Source organism: Lissotriton vulgaris, chromosome 4_1 (genome assembly GCF_964263255.1).
Source record: "Lissotriton vulgaris chromosome 4_1, aLisVul1.2, whole genome shotgun sequence".
NCBI classification, from domain to species: Eukaryota; Metazoa; Chordata; class Amphibia; order Caudata; family Salamandridae; genus Lissotriton; species Lissotriton vulgaris.
In genome coordinates this window covers 1,716,266,227-1,716,284,890 of record NC_141691.1, presented here as the reverse complement: position 1 = coordinate 1,716,284,890, position 18,664 = coordinate 1,716,266,227, and the positions used below count along the sequence as shown (strand labels likewise).

Here is an 18,664-nt window from a genome sequence, read left to right as displayed (position 1 = left end):
CATTCCCTTACTCCTTTCTGCAACAACATGTTTGGAGGCTTCTAGAATCTATACACTCATATTTTAGAGACCACTATTTTGTAATGCTATAACATCACAAGATTGAAGATGCTAGACTGTTAATGTGCATGTGCATTCAAGATTAAAACCAAAAACAAAAAACAGTTACACATATTGCAAAACAGAAAAATTAAAAATATGCAAAACACCAAAAATAGATCATTCAAAATAATTACGCTAAACCATTTATGTGTTAATTCATGAGAAACACCAGCAGCACACACTCTGAAATCTTAAAAATGAACATTCCCCTAATGAGTTAAACACATTTTACAATCTTCTCCCTACAGAAAAGGAGTGCAAGTCACTTGAGAGAGACCAGTTTGCAACAAGTATTCCAATTTCTTGGTTTTACCTCTGCTTGTCTGTAATCCTGAAGTTTGGCAAGTTCATCAGCAAAGTTTTTCAACCCATGTTTCAGGCTTGGTGTCTCTGTATCTGCAAAGGCGTGAACTTCCTTTACTAGAAGATCTGCTTTGTCTCTGAGTCTAGCAGTTTTTCGAACATATGCAGCAAATATTTGGCACAGATCTCCAAAATGCTTTTCCACATTTGTAACAGCATCCTGGATTTGTCTAGTATGAATGTCCCTAAAAATAGAATGTGAGAAAATGACTACTTTCAATATTAACAGTCAAGTAAAGAAAAGTAACTGTCTCAAAATCATTATCATTATCATCACTTGTATTGTTTTACTTCTACTATTTTAGGTGCATATTCTGCTACTATTACGATATAAATTGCAAGTGATGCGCCATCACTTTCACAGCTATCCACCCTGTGCTAAGCTGCAAAATTGAATGATTTTCTAGATTGGGGTACCAATATTATCCCCAAGAAGGAGACCCAAAGATAGATCAACTATTGAATTATTTAGCCATTTATCAATATACCTCTGTCAGTTCAGAAAAAGTTTTGCTGTGAAGATAGAAAGGGAAAACAAGACAAACAAGATAGACGTTGATTAAAGAGTTGGACTGTGATCACATTAGATATTGAGGTTCTCTATGCTAATAAACCCTACATGGCCACCTTAAAAGCTGTAGTGAGGGAGCAGAATAATAAGGAATGGTTTTATGATGCATTGACTTGCTTAATCATGAGTGTATTGAGATTGTCTTGACTAAGAACTATTTGAATTTCAAGGACATTTCTACGAGCAAGCCAATGGTGGCAAAAAGTTCCCCAGTCTAGCTAAAATCTAGGTCTCACAGGTTGAAACTGCCCTCCAGAGGTATGGAATTCTCATTGCTGGCCACTATGTACATATTGTTTGGGATCAAGCACAATAAGTTTTCATCTTTTTTTTGTCCTCTTGACAAGAAGGATCCAACCTCCTCAAGCATGAGCATTTTGGTTGCCAGTTTATAGTACCACAGTATAGCTCTTGGAAAGAAGAGACTGTCTGCCTCTAAGGCAAGACTTTTTTCCGTTCATTCGTGTATACATGATTACCAATGCAAAAGCCTTTAAGTTAGGGTGAGCGTTTCCAAAGAAATGCAGCTAGTGTGAGAGCTTATAAGGAGATGCAGTGAGCTATGACATCAGCTTGAATTACAGGCAGTGTGTCCAGTGTAATTTGATGATGCATGCAAGGCTACCAGAAAGCTTCCTGATCATATTCAAATACATAAAGAAGCTTGAAAGCAAGGTTGCTTTTTTTTTTACTTTCAAAGTAAAATGCATTCACCGGCCACGACTCACACAGCAAGCGGACTGCCGGTGCCTTACCGGCCCTTTCTATGGCGTCCCGCTCAATCAGGGGCAGGTGTATGGGGAAGGGGTATCAGCTCTGGGACGGGGGCCTGTTGGAACTATAATAGTGGGATGTGTACTAGACAACTATGCCTTTTTAAACACGAGTGCTCGCAGTGTGGAGGGCGTCATCCACTCACGCAGTGCGGTTCCCCAGCGGCAGGTTTTGGCGGTCACAGATTTGGTGACCAACAGAGATTTAACGAACAGGCCAACTGGGCTTATAGGGGAAGGGGCGCTCCCTTTCCATGCTTTTCCAAAAGGCGCATACACCAATTAGATTGTCAAGCCTGACGCCCTGGTTAAACATATATCCAGATACTGACACGGCAGCCAGATTGTTCTGGGGTTTCCAGGAGGGTTTTAAGCTTGGATTTCCAGGATGGTTTTAAGCTTGGATATCAAGGGCCCAGGCATCGTAGGTGGGCTGACAATTTGCGTTCTGCTAAAGAATTGCCAGAAGTGGTCAGTAAGAAATTAGACGCAGAAATCAAGGCAGGCAGGATAACGGGTCCCTTTCAACACTGTCCCTTACCAAATTTAATGGTGTCCCCGCTCTGTGTCATTCCAAACAAGCATTGGAAATGCAATAGGTCTCGCATTAGGAAAGTTTGAGCTACTAGTATTGTAAATGACACTTTTTTTATTTATGTGTTGGTTTTGAAAGTAGCAAAATTAATAGCTTTGTCAGTTACAATGTCAATAGTTTTGACTTTTGCAGATGTGACACCTATAGCATTTGTAATGCAATGTGTGTTGTATTTACGTGACTTAGATGTATTGATATTACAAAAAACAATGGCTTTTAATTTTGTAAATAATTAATACTTAAATAAAAGTTTTTGTAATTTATAAAGGCAATAGCTTAAACGTTTGTAAATTACTTTTGCGAAGATTATGTTCAGTGTATTTTATTGTGACGAAAATCCAAGAACATTGCATTTGCACCTACACACACACAGAGCCACACTCATATAGATGTGGTGGTGGTGGATCTGGGGGATATGGTGGTGGTGGATGTGGTGGTGGTGGTGATGGTGGATGTGGGGGTGGATGTGGTAGTGGTGGTGGATGTGGTGGTGGATGTGGTGGTGGTGGATGTGGTGGGGGTGGATGTGGTGGTTGTGGGTGTGGTGAAAGTGGTGGTAGATGTGGTGGTGGATGTGGTGGTGATGGTGGATGTGGTGGTGGATGTGGTGGTGGATGCGGTGGAGGTGGTGGATGCGGTGGTGGTGGTAGTGGTGGATGGGGTGGTGGTTGTAGTGGATGTGGTGGTGGATGTAGTGGTGGTGGTGGTGCATGTGGTGGTGGTGCATGCGGTGGTGGTGGATGAGGTGGATGTGGTGGTGGAGGATGTGGCGGTCGCATTAGGAAAGTTTGAGCTATTAGTATTGTAAATGACACTTTTTTTTATTTATGTGTTGGTTTTGAAAGTAGCAAAATTAATAGCTTTGTCAGTTACAATGTCAATAGTTTTGACTTTTGCAAATGTGACACCTATAGCATTTGTAATGCAATGTGTGTTGTATTTACGTGACTTAAATGTATTGATATTACAAAAAACAATGGCTTTTAATTTTGTAAATAATTAATACTTAAATAAAAGTTTTTGTAATTTATAATGGCAATAGCTTAAACGTTTGTAAATTACTTTTGCGAAGATTATGTTCAGTGTATTTTATTGTGACGAAAATCCAAGAACATTGCATTTGCACCTACACACACACAGAGACACACTCATATAGATGTGGTGGTGGTGGATCTGGGGGATATGGTGATGGTGGATGTGGTGGTGATGGTGGTGGATGTGGTGGTGGATGTGGTGGGGGTGGATGTGGTGGTTGTGATTGTGGGTGTGGTGAAAGTGGTGGTAGATGTGGTGGAAGTGATGGTGGTGGATGTGGTGGTGGTGGATGTGGTGGTGGATGTGGTGGTGGATGTGGTGGTGGATGTGGTGGTGGTGGTGGTGGATGTGGCGGTGGTGGTGGATGTGGTGGTGGATGTGGTGGTGGTGGTGGTGGATGTGGCGGTGGTGGTGGATGTGGTGGATGTGGCGGTGGTGGAGGTGGTGGTGGTGGATTTCATGGTGGATGTGGATGTGGTGGTGGATGTGGTGGTGGATGTGGTGGTGGATGTGGTGGTGGATGTGATGGTGGATGCGGTGGTGGATGAAGTGGTGGTGGGTGTGGTGGTGGTGGTGCATGCGGTGGTGGTGGATGCGGTGGTGGCGGTGGTGGTGGATGTGGTGGATGTGGTGGTGGTGGATGTGGCGGTGGATGTCGAGGTGGTGGTGGATGTGGTGGACAGTGCACACAGTCAGAGCAGCGTGCACCAAAAACAAACACAGCCCATACAAAACCGAAACAGCATGTATCAAATGCAGAGACGGTTCACACAGAACATGAGCACCGTGCACCTAAAGAACACACAGCCTATGCACAACTGAAGCAGCATGCATTAATAGTTCCGACAGTACACATAACACGAGCAGTGTGCATCAAAGTACACAGGGATTAAGCAGCATGCAGCCAAACCAGCATTTCCCAATCAGTGGGTTGTGTGACCCACAGGTGGATCGTGCGCCAGTTTAGTCGAGTTGAAAAAGTCCCAGCATATGCAAGCAATTAGATTTTCGATATTGCTATTTAATAATAAATGTAGCAGTATTAGAAAAAATGACATGGGGGGGGGGGGCACACCACATGTCCATTAAACCTAGGTGAGTCGCAATGGTTGTCATTCTAAAATTTAGGACGCTCCAACCTAAAGAACACACAGCTTATGAAAAACTGCTTTTGCTGCACCCTGTTTCAGAGCAAGTACACCGCTAAAGCAGCATGCACAAATGCACACAGGGATAAATAAGCATACACCTAAACACCACACAGCCAATACAAAACTAGAGCAAATCAAATGCAAAGACGGTAAAGACAGAGCCAGGTCAGCGTGCACCTAAAGAACACACAGCCCATACAAAATCAATACAGCGTACATCAAATGCAAATACTGCACACAGCCAGAGCAGTGCGCACCTAAAGAACACACAGCCCATACAAAACAAAACCAGCGTGCATCAAATGCAAAGACGGGGCACTAAGCCAGTGCAGTGTGCACATAAAGAACACACAGCCCATACAAAACCAAACCAGCGTGCATCAAATGCAAAGACTACACACAGAGCAGTACGCAACTGAAAAACACAAGTAAAAAGGCGAATGCACCGAAAGAACACAGCCTCTGCACAACTGAAACAGTTTGCAACATACAGCACAATATGAGCCAGAACTGAGTGCAGAGAACACAAAGAGGCGTACACACCCAATTCCTGGGGCGGTCAGACATTGTGCGCGACGTACAGCTATAATGATCGTTGCACCCTGGCATGCTGCCCGTGACGTGTTCAGACCAAACCTACTGAAGCCTCAACAGGGCTGTACGAAAAGAAGTGCACCCAACATGTCAAAGGTGAATTCACGGCTGGAGACATTCCATATGTCTGAGCTGGCAATGGATGATAGTGCACCTATAGTGCAGTGTGCACGCCCCTCACAGACCTGTCCTGATGTGCCCACAGCCCACACAGGAGCGTGTGAGAGAGAGGGATGAGATGAACAGTCAAGACTACAAAAACCACTGGGGTGGAAATAAGCAGATTGTGTGAGAGTAGGTGACCAATGGACGGAGGGAAGAGAGAGAAGGGGAGGGTTGAGGAGAAATGCGACACGGCGGGCAGGGGAGGGGGCGGAGCGGGTAAAAAAATAAATAAACAAGACGGAGGGAAGAGAGAGAAGGGGAGGGGGGAGGAGAAATGCGACACGGCGGGCAGGGGAGGGGGCGGAGCGGGTAAAAAAATAAATAAACAAGACGGAGGGAAGAGAGAGAAGGGGAGGGGGGAGGAGAAATGCGACACAGCGGGCAGGGGAGGGGGCGGAGCGGGGAGAGGGAACAGACGGCGATTTGGTGATGTGCACGCGCATTTTAGGTCAATGCGCTTGCGCATTGACCTAAGAGCCACGGGCACAGCACCAAATCGCCCAGTTAGTTTAACTCTGGTTAAAGCCCTATATGCTCGCAAGCTCGATGCGCATGCGCATCGAATAGCGAGACCTAAAAAGTCAAAAGGACAGTATAGGATGATCCAACATCTGTCTTGGCCAGAAGGTGGCTCCATTAACGATTTCATCTCGACCATTGATACTTCGGTGTCTTTCCCCACAGTAGATGATGCACTTAAATTAGTGACTCTGATGTGAGAAGGGGCGGAGATGGCTAAATGCGATATCCAATCAGCTTTCCGTCTACTTCCGATACACCCTTCTGATTTTGAACTGTTGGGGATGTTTTTCCAAGGACAATACTACGTAGACAGAGTTTTACCAATGGGCTGTGCGGCTTCATGTGCGCTTTTTGAGATGTTCAGTACTTTCATTCAGTGGGTATTCTCTCAAGTGTGTGCCACAGGAGTCAGCTGTCATTATCTAGATGACTTCTTGTTTGTGGGGAAAGCTCAGTCAGGGCAGTGCGGGGAAGCACTCACTCAATTCCAAGTACTGACGGAGTCTTTAGGGGTTCCCTTGGCTCCTGAAAAAACTGAAGGGCCGGGCCCGATAATGATTTTTCTTGGCATTGAGATTGACACACTGAAAATGACTGCTCGTCTCCCTGAGTGTAAGATACAAGAAATCAGATCATTTTTGCTCCTGGTCTTCGAAGCACGGAAGATTGAGTTGAGACAAGTGCAGCGCTTGTTAGGATATATGAACTTTGCGTGTAGGGTAGTGAGAGCCGGGAGGACATTTTGTAGGCGATTGGGCATGGCGTTATCTGGTGCTTCTCTTCCACACCATAGAGTTCGAGTGACTAAAGGAATTAAGGAGGATTTGAGAGTGTGGTTATGTTTCCTGGACAGTTTCAACGGCATACCATTGCAATTTCTGGATGAGGATTTTGTTTGGCAAGTACAAATTTATTCAGATGCGACTGGAGCTAGTGGGTTTGGTATCTTTTGGGAAGGGAGTTGGTGTGCCGAAGGTTGGCCTGAGCATTGGAAGAACCAAGGCCGCAGTATTGCCTTCTTGGAGCTGTTTCCTTTGATTGTTGCTCTGTTGGTATGGGGCCATGAATTCCAAAATAGGTCTGTATTATTTCACGTTGATAATATGGCGGTGGTAAATTTGGTGAATAACTAAAAAGCCATGGATGTGAGAGTATTGCAATTACTAAGGATGTTCATGCTGTTGAGTTTGCAGTTAAACATGATTTTCAAAGCTAAGCATGTCCCGGGAGTTAACAATTCCATTGCTGGCGCCCTTTCTCGCTCTCTTGGCAGAAGTTCAGAGAATTGGCGCCGGGGGCGGGTGTCAGCAAAACGAGGGTGCCACGCAAACTTTGGGACCTAGGGGAATGAGGATCGTACAGCTAGTCGAGCAGTCCATCGACTACACAAAGTTATGTACATGCATGGGAAGAATTTTTGCATTATAAACAGGATTTCAGTAAGGCAGGGTCGGCAGAACCAGAGAGTGTAAATATTTGTGACTTTGTTTTACGATTAATAGATAAGGGTTTATCTCACACAACTATTGCAGGGAAATTAGCGGGTTTGTCATTTTATGGGCAGTTGTTGTGGGGTTATGATCCAGTAGATAATGTTTTAGTTAGGAAAATGTTGAAGGGACTTAAGAGGGGGACTGTTAATTCTCAACAGCTAAGGTCCCCCATTACGTTTGAGCTACTGCAACAGTTATTAGAGCAGCTGGCGTTAGTCTGTTATGATGTTTGGGAACTGAGGCAATTTAGATTGGCTATGATTTGGATGGTTTTTGGCGCATTCAGAGTATCAGACGTTTTGGGTTTGGAGAGTGGTGGGGGTTTACGCAGCAAGGAGATTTCAGTTTTTGAGCACAAGCTTGGTATTTGGGTAAGGAGGTCCAAAACTGATCAGTTGGGTAGGGGTATGTGGGTTTTTCTGAACGACAGCGGGATAGATCAGTGCTGCCCAGTACAGGAATGGATACAATTTTCCTCTTCACGTTCTTTTCAGGAAGGCCACATTTTCATTCATGAAAATGGAAACAAAATAACGAGTGCGCACTTTTTAGCAGTATTGAGAAGGGCGTTAACGTTCTTAGGTGAGAACCCACAAAATTTTGCCACGCATTCATTCAGAATAGGGGCGGCTACAGAGGCAGCTAGGTTGGGGCTGGGGATGGACGTATTGGAAGGTGGAAATCCAGTTGTTACAAGAGATATGTGCGCAAATAAACATGCAGTGACGCTTGATAAACAATTTTGCAGTGGGTTAATTTTTGTTTTCTTATTTAGGTACTGTTCAGGGAGTTTCATCAAAATTTAAAAAGCAAACGTGGATGGTAGGTCATTCATTTGTCAAATGGGCAGCTCTGTTTGCGGAAAAACAGATTTACGGAAGATCTCTTGGCATTCCCAGTGCTCAGCATGAATTGGTGTGGAAAGGCAAAGGAGATATGAAATGGGCTGATTTGTTTCCAACGCTCACAAACATGTTTCATATGCAAGGTTGCCCAGATTATCTAGTTATTCATCTTGGAGAAAATGATTTGGTGGACTTATCAGGCCTCACACTCATCAAAAGGATGCAATTAGATTTGGCGGTTTTAAAAACCAATTGGCCGACCACTCGCATCATCTGGACTGAATTCATTTATAGACAATCTGGGAGAAATGCCAGATGTCATACTGCAGTGGAGAAAGCAAGGAGAAAGCAATGCAGGTTTTTTGTACTGTGATGCAGATCAAATGTATTGTGCATAACATCACGAGCACCGAGGGTCACCTTTTTAGAGGAGGACGGGGTACATTTGTCGCATTTAAGCCTTGCTTATTATTTAATGGAAATAAGGTATATGCTGGCCCAGGAGCTACAAGTTAATTTGTGGTGTAATTCTAAATTGTGATTTCTTTCAGGATAGCGGAGGGTGGGGCCAGGAAAACTCTTTGTTTTTCCTGGGTGGCAAAAAATCTTGGGGAGGAAAAGTCTAGAGCGTGCTTCTCCAGGCATTAGTTGGGGGGTAGGGGGACTTATAGAAAACAATTGAGGGGAAGTATGTAAAGAAAATGTTGGGGAAGTTTATTTCAGTTTGGAATACAAGAAAAATATATTGATGGTTTCGGTCTCAATTCATATTAAAAGTTAAGATGAAAAATGGTTTTGTTTGAATTGCCAAATTGCATATGATAACAATAAACGGTTATCTGATGGGAATTCATATATCCTGAATAAAGTGGCCTTTTATGCTAGCATGAAAAAGCGAGTGGTCTTGATTTTGTGGGCGATGGGCCCTCAGGGGGAGCGGCGCGAGCCGTCTCCCCCGGGGGGTTTCGCGCACATGGAACAGTCCAGGCGCGAGATAGGGTAGAGCGTGAGGGAGCGTTTTAGTGAGCGTAGGCGGTGACGAGATTAGGTGTAGGCAGAGGCGCAGGTTAGGAAAGCTCGGAGGGGTTTCTTTCTTCATGTCATCGGTGGCTGCGATCAGGGCAGTCTCGGTGCTGTGGTTGGCCCGGAAACCAGACTGCGAGAGGTCGAGGGATCCGTTCGTCTCGAGGAAGGCGGCCAGCTGCTTGTTGACGGTCTTCTCGATGACTTTTGCAGGAAACGGGAGCAGCGAGATGGGGCGGTAGTTCTTGAGGTTGGTGGGGTCGGCTGATGGTTTCTTTAGTAGAGCGCTAAGTTCGGCGTGCTTCCAGCTCTCCGAGAAGGTAGCGGTGTCGAAGGAGGTGTTGATGATGTCCCGCAGGTGGGGTGCGATGACTGCGTCGGCCTTGTTGAAGACGTGGTGAGGGCAGGGGTGGGTCGGTCGGAGATCCGGAGTGGATGGAGTTCATCGTGCGGACGGTGTCTTCGGTGCTGATCGAGGTCCAGGCGCGGAGGGTGGTGGTGGGGGGCGGTGGTTCGGTCGTGGCGTGCGTCGGTTGAGTGTTGAAGCTGTTGTGTATGTCCGCGATCTTGTTGTAGAAGTAGGAGGCGAGGGAGTTGCAGAGGTCTTGTGAAGGGGTGATGTCGTTGTTTCCGGCGTTGGAGAGCTCTTTAACGATGTTGAAGAGTTCCTTGCTGTTGTGTGCGTTGTTGTCCAGTCGTTCCTTGAATGCAGTTTTCTTGGTGGCGTGAATCAGTTGGGGGTGTTTTCAGGTGGCGAGCTTGAGGGCAGTCATGTTGTCCGGTGTTGGGTCTCTGCGCCAGGCTTTCTCGAAGGCTCGGCAGTTCCTCTTGGAGCTCTTAAGTTCGTCGGTGAACCATGGGGCTTTCTTGCTGCCGGGTCTGCTAGGCGGGGGTCCTCAGAGGGGCGAGGTCGTCTGCGCAGTTGCTGATCCACTTAGTGAGGTTGATGGCCGCCTGGCTGGGGTTTGTTGCGCCGGTGGGAGGGTTCTTGCTCAGGGAAGTCGCGAGCTGGTCGGCTGTGATCTTGTTCCAGCTTCTGCGTGCAACCTGTTGCTGGTGGTGGTGGGTCGTGGTCCTTCTGAAGCTGAAGTGGACGCAGCTGTGGTCCATCCAGTGGAGTCCGGTGGCGTGGCTGAAGGTGATGTCCTTGCTGGAGGAGAAGACTGGGTCAAGCGTGTGGCCGGCGTAGTGGGTGGGAGTGGTCACCAGTTGCTTGAATCCGAGGTTTGCGAGGTTGTCCAGCAGGGTGGTGGTGTTGCGGTTGTTGTTGTTCTCCAGGTGGAAGTTGAGGTCCCCGAGGAGGATGTAGTCAGCGGAGGGGAGAGCATGTGGGCTGATGAAGTCGGCGATGTCTTCGCTGAATTGTGTGCGTGGTCCCGGGGGTCTGTAGATGAGGGTGCCTCTGAGGGTGGTCTTGGGGTTGATGTGGATCTGGAAGTGCAGGTGTTCGGCGGGTGCGAGGGTGTCGTCGGTGTTGGTCGTGATGCGGATGGTGTTCCTGTGGATGATGGCGATGCCTCCTCCTGTCTGGTTGATGCGGTCCCTCCGGATGATCTTGTAGCCGTCCGGGATGGCGATGTCGGGCGCTGAGGAGGCGTTCATCCAGGTTTCCGTGAGGAAGGCGACGTCAGGGGCTGTGGTATCGAGCAGGTTCCAGAGCTCGACAGCGTGTCTGTGGACGGAGCGGGTGTTGAGCAGGATGCACTTCAGGTGGCTGCTGCTGGTGCTCGTCTTGGTCGGTGCTGGTGTAGTGCAGGTCCGGATGCAGGTGAACTTGCAGGAGTGGCAGCAGAAAGGTCCGTGGGTGCGTCTCGGGGGAGCTCGGTAGCACCCCGGGATCCGGCCGGCGTTGAGTGCGTTGAGCTCGGTGGCGTCGTAGGTCCGGCGGGTGGGCTGGTGTCTGCGGGGGCCAGGGGTCCTGGCACTGGGCGCGGTCCAGGCGCGGACGGGCGCAGACGGGCTTACCTTTGGCGCGCCTTCGGCGCACAATCGGTGCGCCCGCTGCGCTTCAACTCTGCGCGTGCGCACGTTCGCCATTTTTGGCGAAGTGCGTGGGAGGGAGGGAGGAGCAGCTGGGAGGCGGGAGCGGGGAGGGCACAGAAGGCAAAGGGGGCGTGTCCTTAGACACGCCGGCAGGAAGCGGGAGCGGGGCGGGAGGCCACAGGGGAACACGGCACAAGGGGGGCACAGAGATTCGAAAAAGGGGGCAAAAGCGTAGAAAAAGGCTACAAGGCAGCCCAAACACCTAGGAAAACACAGTAGCGCAGGACGCCACCCCGAGCGACGGCGGGGGGTGTGGTCAGCGGGCAGGCTAGCTCAGCGAGGCTGAGAGGCAGCGGCAGGCTCGCAGGCAATTGAGGGGAAGGATGTAAAGAAAATGTTGGGGAAGTTTATTTCAGTTTGGAATACAAGAAAAATATATGGATGGTTTCGGTCTCAATTCATATTAAAAGTTAAGATGAAAAATGGTTTAGTTTGATTTGCCAAATTGCATATGATGATAACAAACTTATTTGATGGGAATTCATATATCCTGAATAAAGTGGCCTTTTATGCTATCATGAAAAAGCGAGTGGTCTTGATTTTGTGGGCGATTAGCTCTACAGTTTTCTGCACACACCCAAGAGCTGGGGCACCATTTACTGCTCTTTAAATTGCTTTTATAATGAAATGCAAGGAATGCCATGCCCAGCTATCACATCAGATAGTATTTTTAATGTAATGTGTAACATTTCAGATAAAATACATTAGTAACAGACAAGTCATGCTTTCACAGACACGACACAAAAATTCAGGCCAGTCCGTGAAAATTACATACAGCTGGGAACCCAACTGCTTATCTTCCTTCCTCATATTGTATGATATGTATAGATTTGTAGTTGTTTACTTTTGTCACATAACATATAGTGCTGAAGGAGTTTCCCATACTTGCTTAAAATGTCTTGTCACAGGTATGTGTGCACACCAGATAAAACAGCATATACATAATTATGGTATTCCATCACTTGTTAAGATCACTTAACAACAGCACAGACTGCATGTGACAAATGTTCTGCTACCAGCACATTTAAAAGCTAACACAAGTACCGAAAAAACAAAGGGAGCTACTTAATAACAAGGAAAGATTATGCGATTAACTACACCAATATATGGCTACACTGTGTTGTATTTTTTGCTCACGAACCTCCACTTTTGCCCAAAAACAAAATAAGCACCACCGTAAATTCATTGGGTCCAACGCTCACTGGGATACCCGCTGCAGTCCCTCTATGAAACACTCAGGTGACCGGAAATACGGAACGACACCTCCCCTTCCAGACAGACACTGCTTACCTGGCCCTGGCATCAGCAGCGAGGTTCATGCTGGCGCCTCCAGCACCCCAGTATAACGGTGAGAGATTTTGGGATGGACCAGCCCCAGAGGCCCCGCCCACTTCTGAAAGATTCCACCAATCGTCTCTTTGGCGACCGAGTTGCCATAGAATCCGCTGGGCGTCTGACGTTTGCGTCTTCTCTTGTAGTTTCGTTTCAGACTTCGGAACGTAAAGCGCAAATTAAAGTGGAAACAAAAGAGGGACAACAATAGTATTCCCCACCTCGTTACTTTATTTTTCAAATTGCTGCCATCTTTAAGAAGGTAAAGATTTGGTCACCGAAGTGCCTGAATGAATATTTGGAAATAGAGTGTTATTACGTAGTTCAATAAAATATGTAAAAATAGTGCTCGTTACATTCTTTTCATATTATGTTACTGGTTGTTCACTCGCGCTGTATATTGATCGCAAAAATCACAGCTTCGAGCCTTTTATAAGGTAGGAGAATAAACGGATGAGATCATCAATGCAAGCTAAAACTATATCGCGTGCACCATTATTTCGAAAATAATCGATTTATTTAAACGACACTCCTTTCTAGCCCTTTTTTATGTCCATGCTAACCGATGACCGCACATTTTGTGACCCACTTAATCTGTGCAGACGACTGGCGGCTCTGTTAAAATTGGCTTGGGGGACCGTCACGTGAATGAAGTCTGCATTTTTCGCAGTGTTTTGGGGGTTAGGGACTGCGATAATCTTCGTTTTGGGCACATGCTTATGACTCGATGATTAGGTATTTTTTGATATGACATTTCCGGTACAAACGGCAAATCGCACTTCATTTTGCGAGTTTGGAGTGTATCAAGGAGGCGCACCTAATGATGGAATGTGTTTCATGCTAGTATAGACTTGATTGTGACGGCGCCGAGTTGTCGGATTTTGAGAAACTCTTCCCAAGCCCGAAGCAGTTTTAAGTAGAATTCCAGAGTAGAACCAGTTGTATCGCACATCTAAAATTACCCCCCAAAAATTGTTTACTAAACCTGTAAACATAATTTTGATGTCAATTTTAACACAATTTAGGGCTAGGCTTCAGTTGAAATGTTTTTACTGTATTTTAAATATTAAAATAGAAATTGACAAAATTGTCAATTGCTTCTTTTCAGGACAAGTTGCAGGATGGAAAAACATCTTATAGGCCCGATTGTACTTGATTCCAAAGGAAACCTTACAATTTCAACAACATTGTGTTGCATTGGGCAGGCAGGTGATTCACTTTACCAACTATAGGGATTAAATGCCATGGTGTGTATAGGAAGCACAATTCTTCAAATATTTGATACTCTGGGGCGTCCGCCACTTTGTCTGCCAAATCTGGTCTGGGCATTCCGAGCGCAACCTCGCACGGACATCTTTATCAAAGGCTTGACACAGATGCGATTGCACATACTCTGCAACCTTGGTACAGGTAAGCCAGGAGGAGGAATTAGGGTGGACAATGGCAGTGGGATGGGAAAGAGCATCCACAAAACGTTCTTTGTGTCTCTTTTTTGCAGGTGGAGACACCTCGCCGTATCAGAGGTGGTATCACCATCATCCTTGAGAGGCGAGCTTGAAGAAGTATCTTTTGTGGAAGAGCCATAAGAATGGTCAGCAGCTAACGTTTTGGCCAACTTTTCAAAATCTAAAGAATGTGTTTTTTTTAACCTTTTCTGCCTGATGTAGAACTGGACGAAAGACCCTGGAAGCCAACCCTGCTGCAGGGCATAGTTACACAAATGCCGTTTTAAGGGTTCAATAGCCCTGACCATGGCCTTATTGACGGAGTGCTGGACTCCTACATCAAGAGCCTCAACCAGCTCATGCTCCAAAGACCCAGAGGAGTCCTCCTGAAAGTATTCATCCTCATAGTAATAGTCAGACATAATGCCACGTATAAGTGACTGATAAACCTACCAGAGGAAAATATGGAGCAATATATGCACTGTCTGTGCAGAAAAAAGAAATCTGAAAAGTAGGTAGGCTGACAGTGACACAACAAGGGAGAGTGGCAAAACCCCAGGCAAGCCACAGCAACACAGGGACGCAAGACCCGCTGTGTGCAAACAAATTTGAATGTGCCTAATAACACCACTCTAGGCAAAGCCTATGCAGTAGTATACAGCCCAGGTACTTAGAATGTAAACCTGAGCGTCAAATGAGGGTGGCATGCACTGGTGGGAAAAAGCAATGTTCAGCGCTGCCCCTGTCAAATCCTGAAAAACTGCAAAATCGGGAAGATAATAAAAAAACAAAATGGCCACCGCGCATGCGTGGAACGGCCAGATGCAATGCCACAAAAATAGGACTGAGCGTCGGAACGACGATCGTCCTCTTCCCTCGTCTCCTGCTCCACCAAAGAGCGCGGGCACTCAGCTCCCGGCTAGGGAGGCTAAGAGCGCTCCCAACGAACCAAAAGAGGACAGAAGAATAAACAAAGCGCGAGAAATAGCAGGACAAATACGCCGACAATCGCGGCAACAGAGCAGCAGAAATCACAAAGGCAAGCACCAGACCCCCCAGGATATAGCGGCATGGATTAGTAAATTTAGCGGCACAAAAATGAAAATTTAGCGACACAAATATGGAAATTTAGCAGCAATTTTGCGGCATTTTATTTGGCCATTTTTCCTACAACAAAGGGCTCAATAGCGTGGAGAGTGAGTAGCTGTCAAGCAGGGCATAGATCGGAGATTAGCAGAATGCCAAAAGGGTAAATAATGATAAGCCCTTAACAGTACAGTTAACATATCTCTCAATGCGCCTCCTGCAGAACATTCCGGCCTTTAATTGCTAGCGTCTAGGATGCAATTATATTGGAAACGCACTGAGTCACAACTTATGGTTAGGACCACAGTCCATCTCTAACACAACCGCCATGCAAACCATAACAAGCACATCTCATGAAGTGCTCATGACCTGATCCTTCATGAACAGATGCAGTTACATATGTTGTAAATCCTCCAAAGGATTACCCTTACCACCATGTCAAGAGTCCTTAATGAATTCTCCTTAATTGGTTTAAGTGATGTACTTTTATTGCATTTTACTTTTAGCTGTTATTTATTGGTATGCATCTATTGTAAAATTCTACTCAATACTTAGCGAATTGTTTTACTGCATGCGTGTTTATATAGTGCGAGCCTTGCTATAACGCAACAGAGGTACACATTAGAAAGAGTGTATACTTTAAGGCAGCATCAGAACAATAAGCGGTTCTGACCACCCCCTGTTTTGTAGAATTTTCTCCTGTACCGCATCAAACCCATTGTCATAGTTCATTACTTTATTCTGAATAACTTTTTTGTTTTACCTACACCATATGGCATTCAGCATTATTTATGTCTGCACCGATTTTTTCAGTCTCAAACATAAACTAATTTTCTTGGATTTTTCTCATACAAATATGTGCGTCCCTACTCACCTTTATTAATAAAAAAAGTTAATTAAAATACCTAAAATGCCCCGATTGGATACAGTATTTTGTTCTAACTGTCTCAGAGGTGCAGCCATCCATTACTACCAACTGTGGTTTCATCCAACTACTTCTCTTTTAAGCCATTTTAGCAAGTAGCCTTCTTTAAGCAGCCCTTTGAAGTGTGATAATAGTCCATTTTATATGTCTGACTCCGAAGAAAGAGGAAAAGTCGCCCAGTGCTGGCTGCAATGCCTTCCTGTGACATTTGACCCGAAGAAGTTGCTTTGGCCTTTTATGTGAGAGCGTTTCACATTCCTGTGCTGGAGCTGACGTGTAAGATGTTTGCTTGTTTGTGTTTGCACATATGTTTGCAGCCCGGCTGCTAATAGTCTTCGGCCTGCAAGGTTATTGAAAATGCTAGCAGATCTTGTTTACGGTCAGACTTTTCTCTCCCATATGGGCCTCAGTGATGTTTCTTGGGGTCTTAATGTGGTTCTGCCTCGTGCCCTTCGTTTTCCCGGTTGGGCATCCGAAAGCGCCTTCCTCCGGTACAAGCGGGTCCTGCTCATGCCTACTTTACACGCCGCGCAGTGACTTTAAATAAAATGCTATTTACAACAAGGGGTGGTGAGGGACAGAGTCTCTGAATTAAGCAGAAAGCTCTCACCCAGTCAAGAGATCAGGGCTAGATCCAACACCGTTTTTTAGCTCACTGCACCATCCCAGTTTCAGAACCTGGCTGTATGCAAATTAGTCTGTTCCTGTCCCAGTGCATGATGGGAACAGGGCAAACCAAACTACAAAAGCCAATTCTTACACTGGGAAGGAAACAAGCTCCCGGGGACCGGTTTCTGGCATTACAGCCGTCTTCGGCCCGGTTTGCTTGAATCCTGATGGTGCAATGAGCAAGGGTCTCACATCTGAGAATACCCTTCCACGCTTAGGGTGGACAAAAATATTTACAACAAGGGGTGGTGAGGGACAGAGTCTCTGAATTAAGCAGAAAGCTCTCACCCAGTCAAGATATCAGGGCTAGATCCAACACCGTTTTTTAGCTCACTGCACCATCCCAGTTTCAGAACCTGGCTGTATGCAAATTAGTCTGTTCCTGTCCCAGTGCATGATGGGAACAGGGCAAACCAAACTACAAAAGCCAATTCTTACACTGGGAAGGAAACAAGCTCCCGGGGACCGGTTTCTGGCATTACAGCCGTCTTCGGCCCGGTTTGCTTGAATCCTGATGGTGCAATGAGCAAGGGTCTCACATCTGAGAATACCCTTCCACGCTTAGGGTGGACAAAAATATTTACAACAAGGGGTGGTGAGGGACAGAGTCTCTGAATTAAGCAGAAAGCTCTCACCCAGTCAAGAGATCAGGGCTAGATCCAACACCGTTTTTTAGCTCACTGCACCACCCCAGTTTCAGAACCTGGCTGTATGCAAATTAGTCTGTTCCTGTCCCAGTGCATGATGGGAACAGGGCAAACCAAACTACAAAAGCCAATTCTTACACTGGGAAGGAAACAAGCTCCCGGGGACCGGTTTCTGGCATTACAGCCGTCTTCGGCCCGGTTTGCTTGAATCCTGATGGTGCAATGAGCAAGGGTCTCACATCTGAGAATACCCTTCCACGCTTAGGGTGGACAAAAATATTTACAACAAGGGGTGGTGAGGGACAGAGTCTCTGAATTAAGCAGAAAGCTCTCACCCAGTCAAGAGATCAGGGCTAGATCCAACACCGTTTTTTAGCTCACTGCACCATCCCAGTTTCAGAACCTGGCTGTATGCAAATTAGTCTGTTCCTGTCCCAGTGCATGATGGGAACAGGGCAAACCAAACTACAAAAGCCAATTCTTACACTGGGAAGGAAACAAGCTCCCGGGGACCGGTTTCTGGCATTACAGCCGTCTTCGGCCCGGTTTGCTTGAATCCTGATGGTGCAATGAGCAAGGGTCTCACATCTGAGAATACCCTTCCACGCTTAGGGTGGACAAAAATATTTACAACAAGGGGTGGTGAGGGACAGAGTCTCTGAATTAAGCAGAAAGCTCTCACCCAGTCAAGAGATCAGGGCTAGATCCAACACCGTTTTTTAGCTCACTGCACCATCCCAGTTTCAGAACCTGGCTGTATGCAAATTAGTCTGTTCCTGTCCCAGTGCATGATGGGAACAGGGCAAACCAAACTACAAAAGCCAATTCTTACACTGGGAAGGAAACAAGCTCCCGGGGACCGGTTTCTGGCATTACAGCCGTCTTCGGCCCGGTTTGCTTGAATCCTGATGGTGCAATGAGCAAGGGTCTCACATCTGAGAATACCCTTCCACGCTTAGGGTGGACACAAATATTTACAACAAGGGGTGGTGAGGGACAGAGTCTCTGAATTAAGCAGAAAGCTCTCACCCAGTCAAGAGATCAGGGCTAGATCCAACACCGTTTTTAGCTCACTGCACCATCCCAGTTTCAGAACCTGGCTGTATGCAAATTAGTCTGTTCCTGTCCCAGTGCATGATGGGAACAGGGCAAACCAAACTACAAAAGCCAATTCTTACACTGGGAAGGAAACAAGCTCCCGGGGACCGGTTTCTGGCATTACAGCCGTCTTCGGCCCGGTTTGCTTGAATCCTGATGGTGCAATGAGCAAGGGTCTCACATCTGA

General features: G+C 46.4%; 1 protein-coding gene across 1 annotated transcript in view; it reads right to left on the bottom strand.

Moving 5' to 3' along the window:
* Nucleotides 1-12,745, bottom strand: part of CIBAR1 (CBY1 interacting BAR domain containing 1) — a 483,963-nt gene extending 471,218 nt beyond the window's left edge. The window contains exons 1-2 of the mRNA XM_086965988.1: nt 12,566-12,745; nt 416-650 (exon numbers count right to left, since the gene is read on the bottom strand). Of these exons, the coding sequence (XP_086822114.1) occupies nt 416-650; nt 12,566-12,594 (264 nt within the window). The 5' untranslated portion in view covers nt 12,595-12,745. The remainder of the gene's footprint in view (nt 1-415; nt 651-12,565) is intronic.
* Between the last annotated feature and the right edge of the window lie 5,919 nt (nt 12,746-18,664).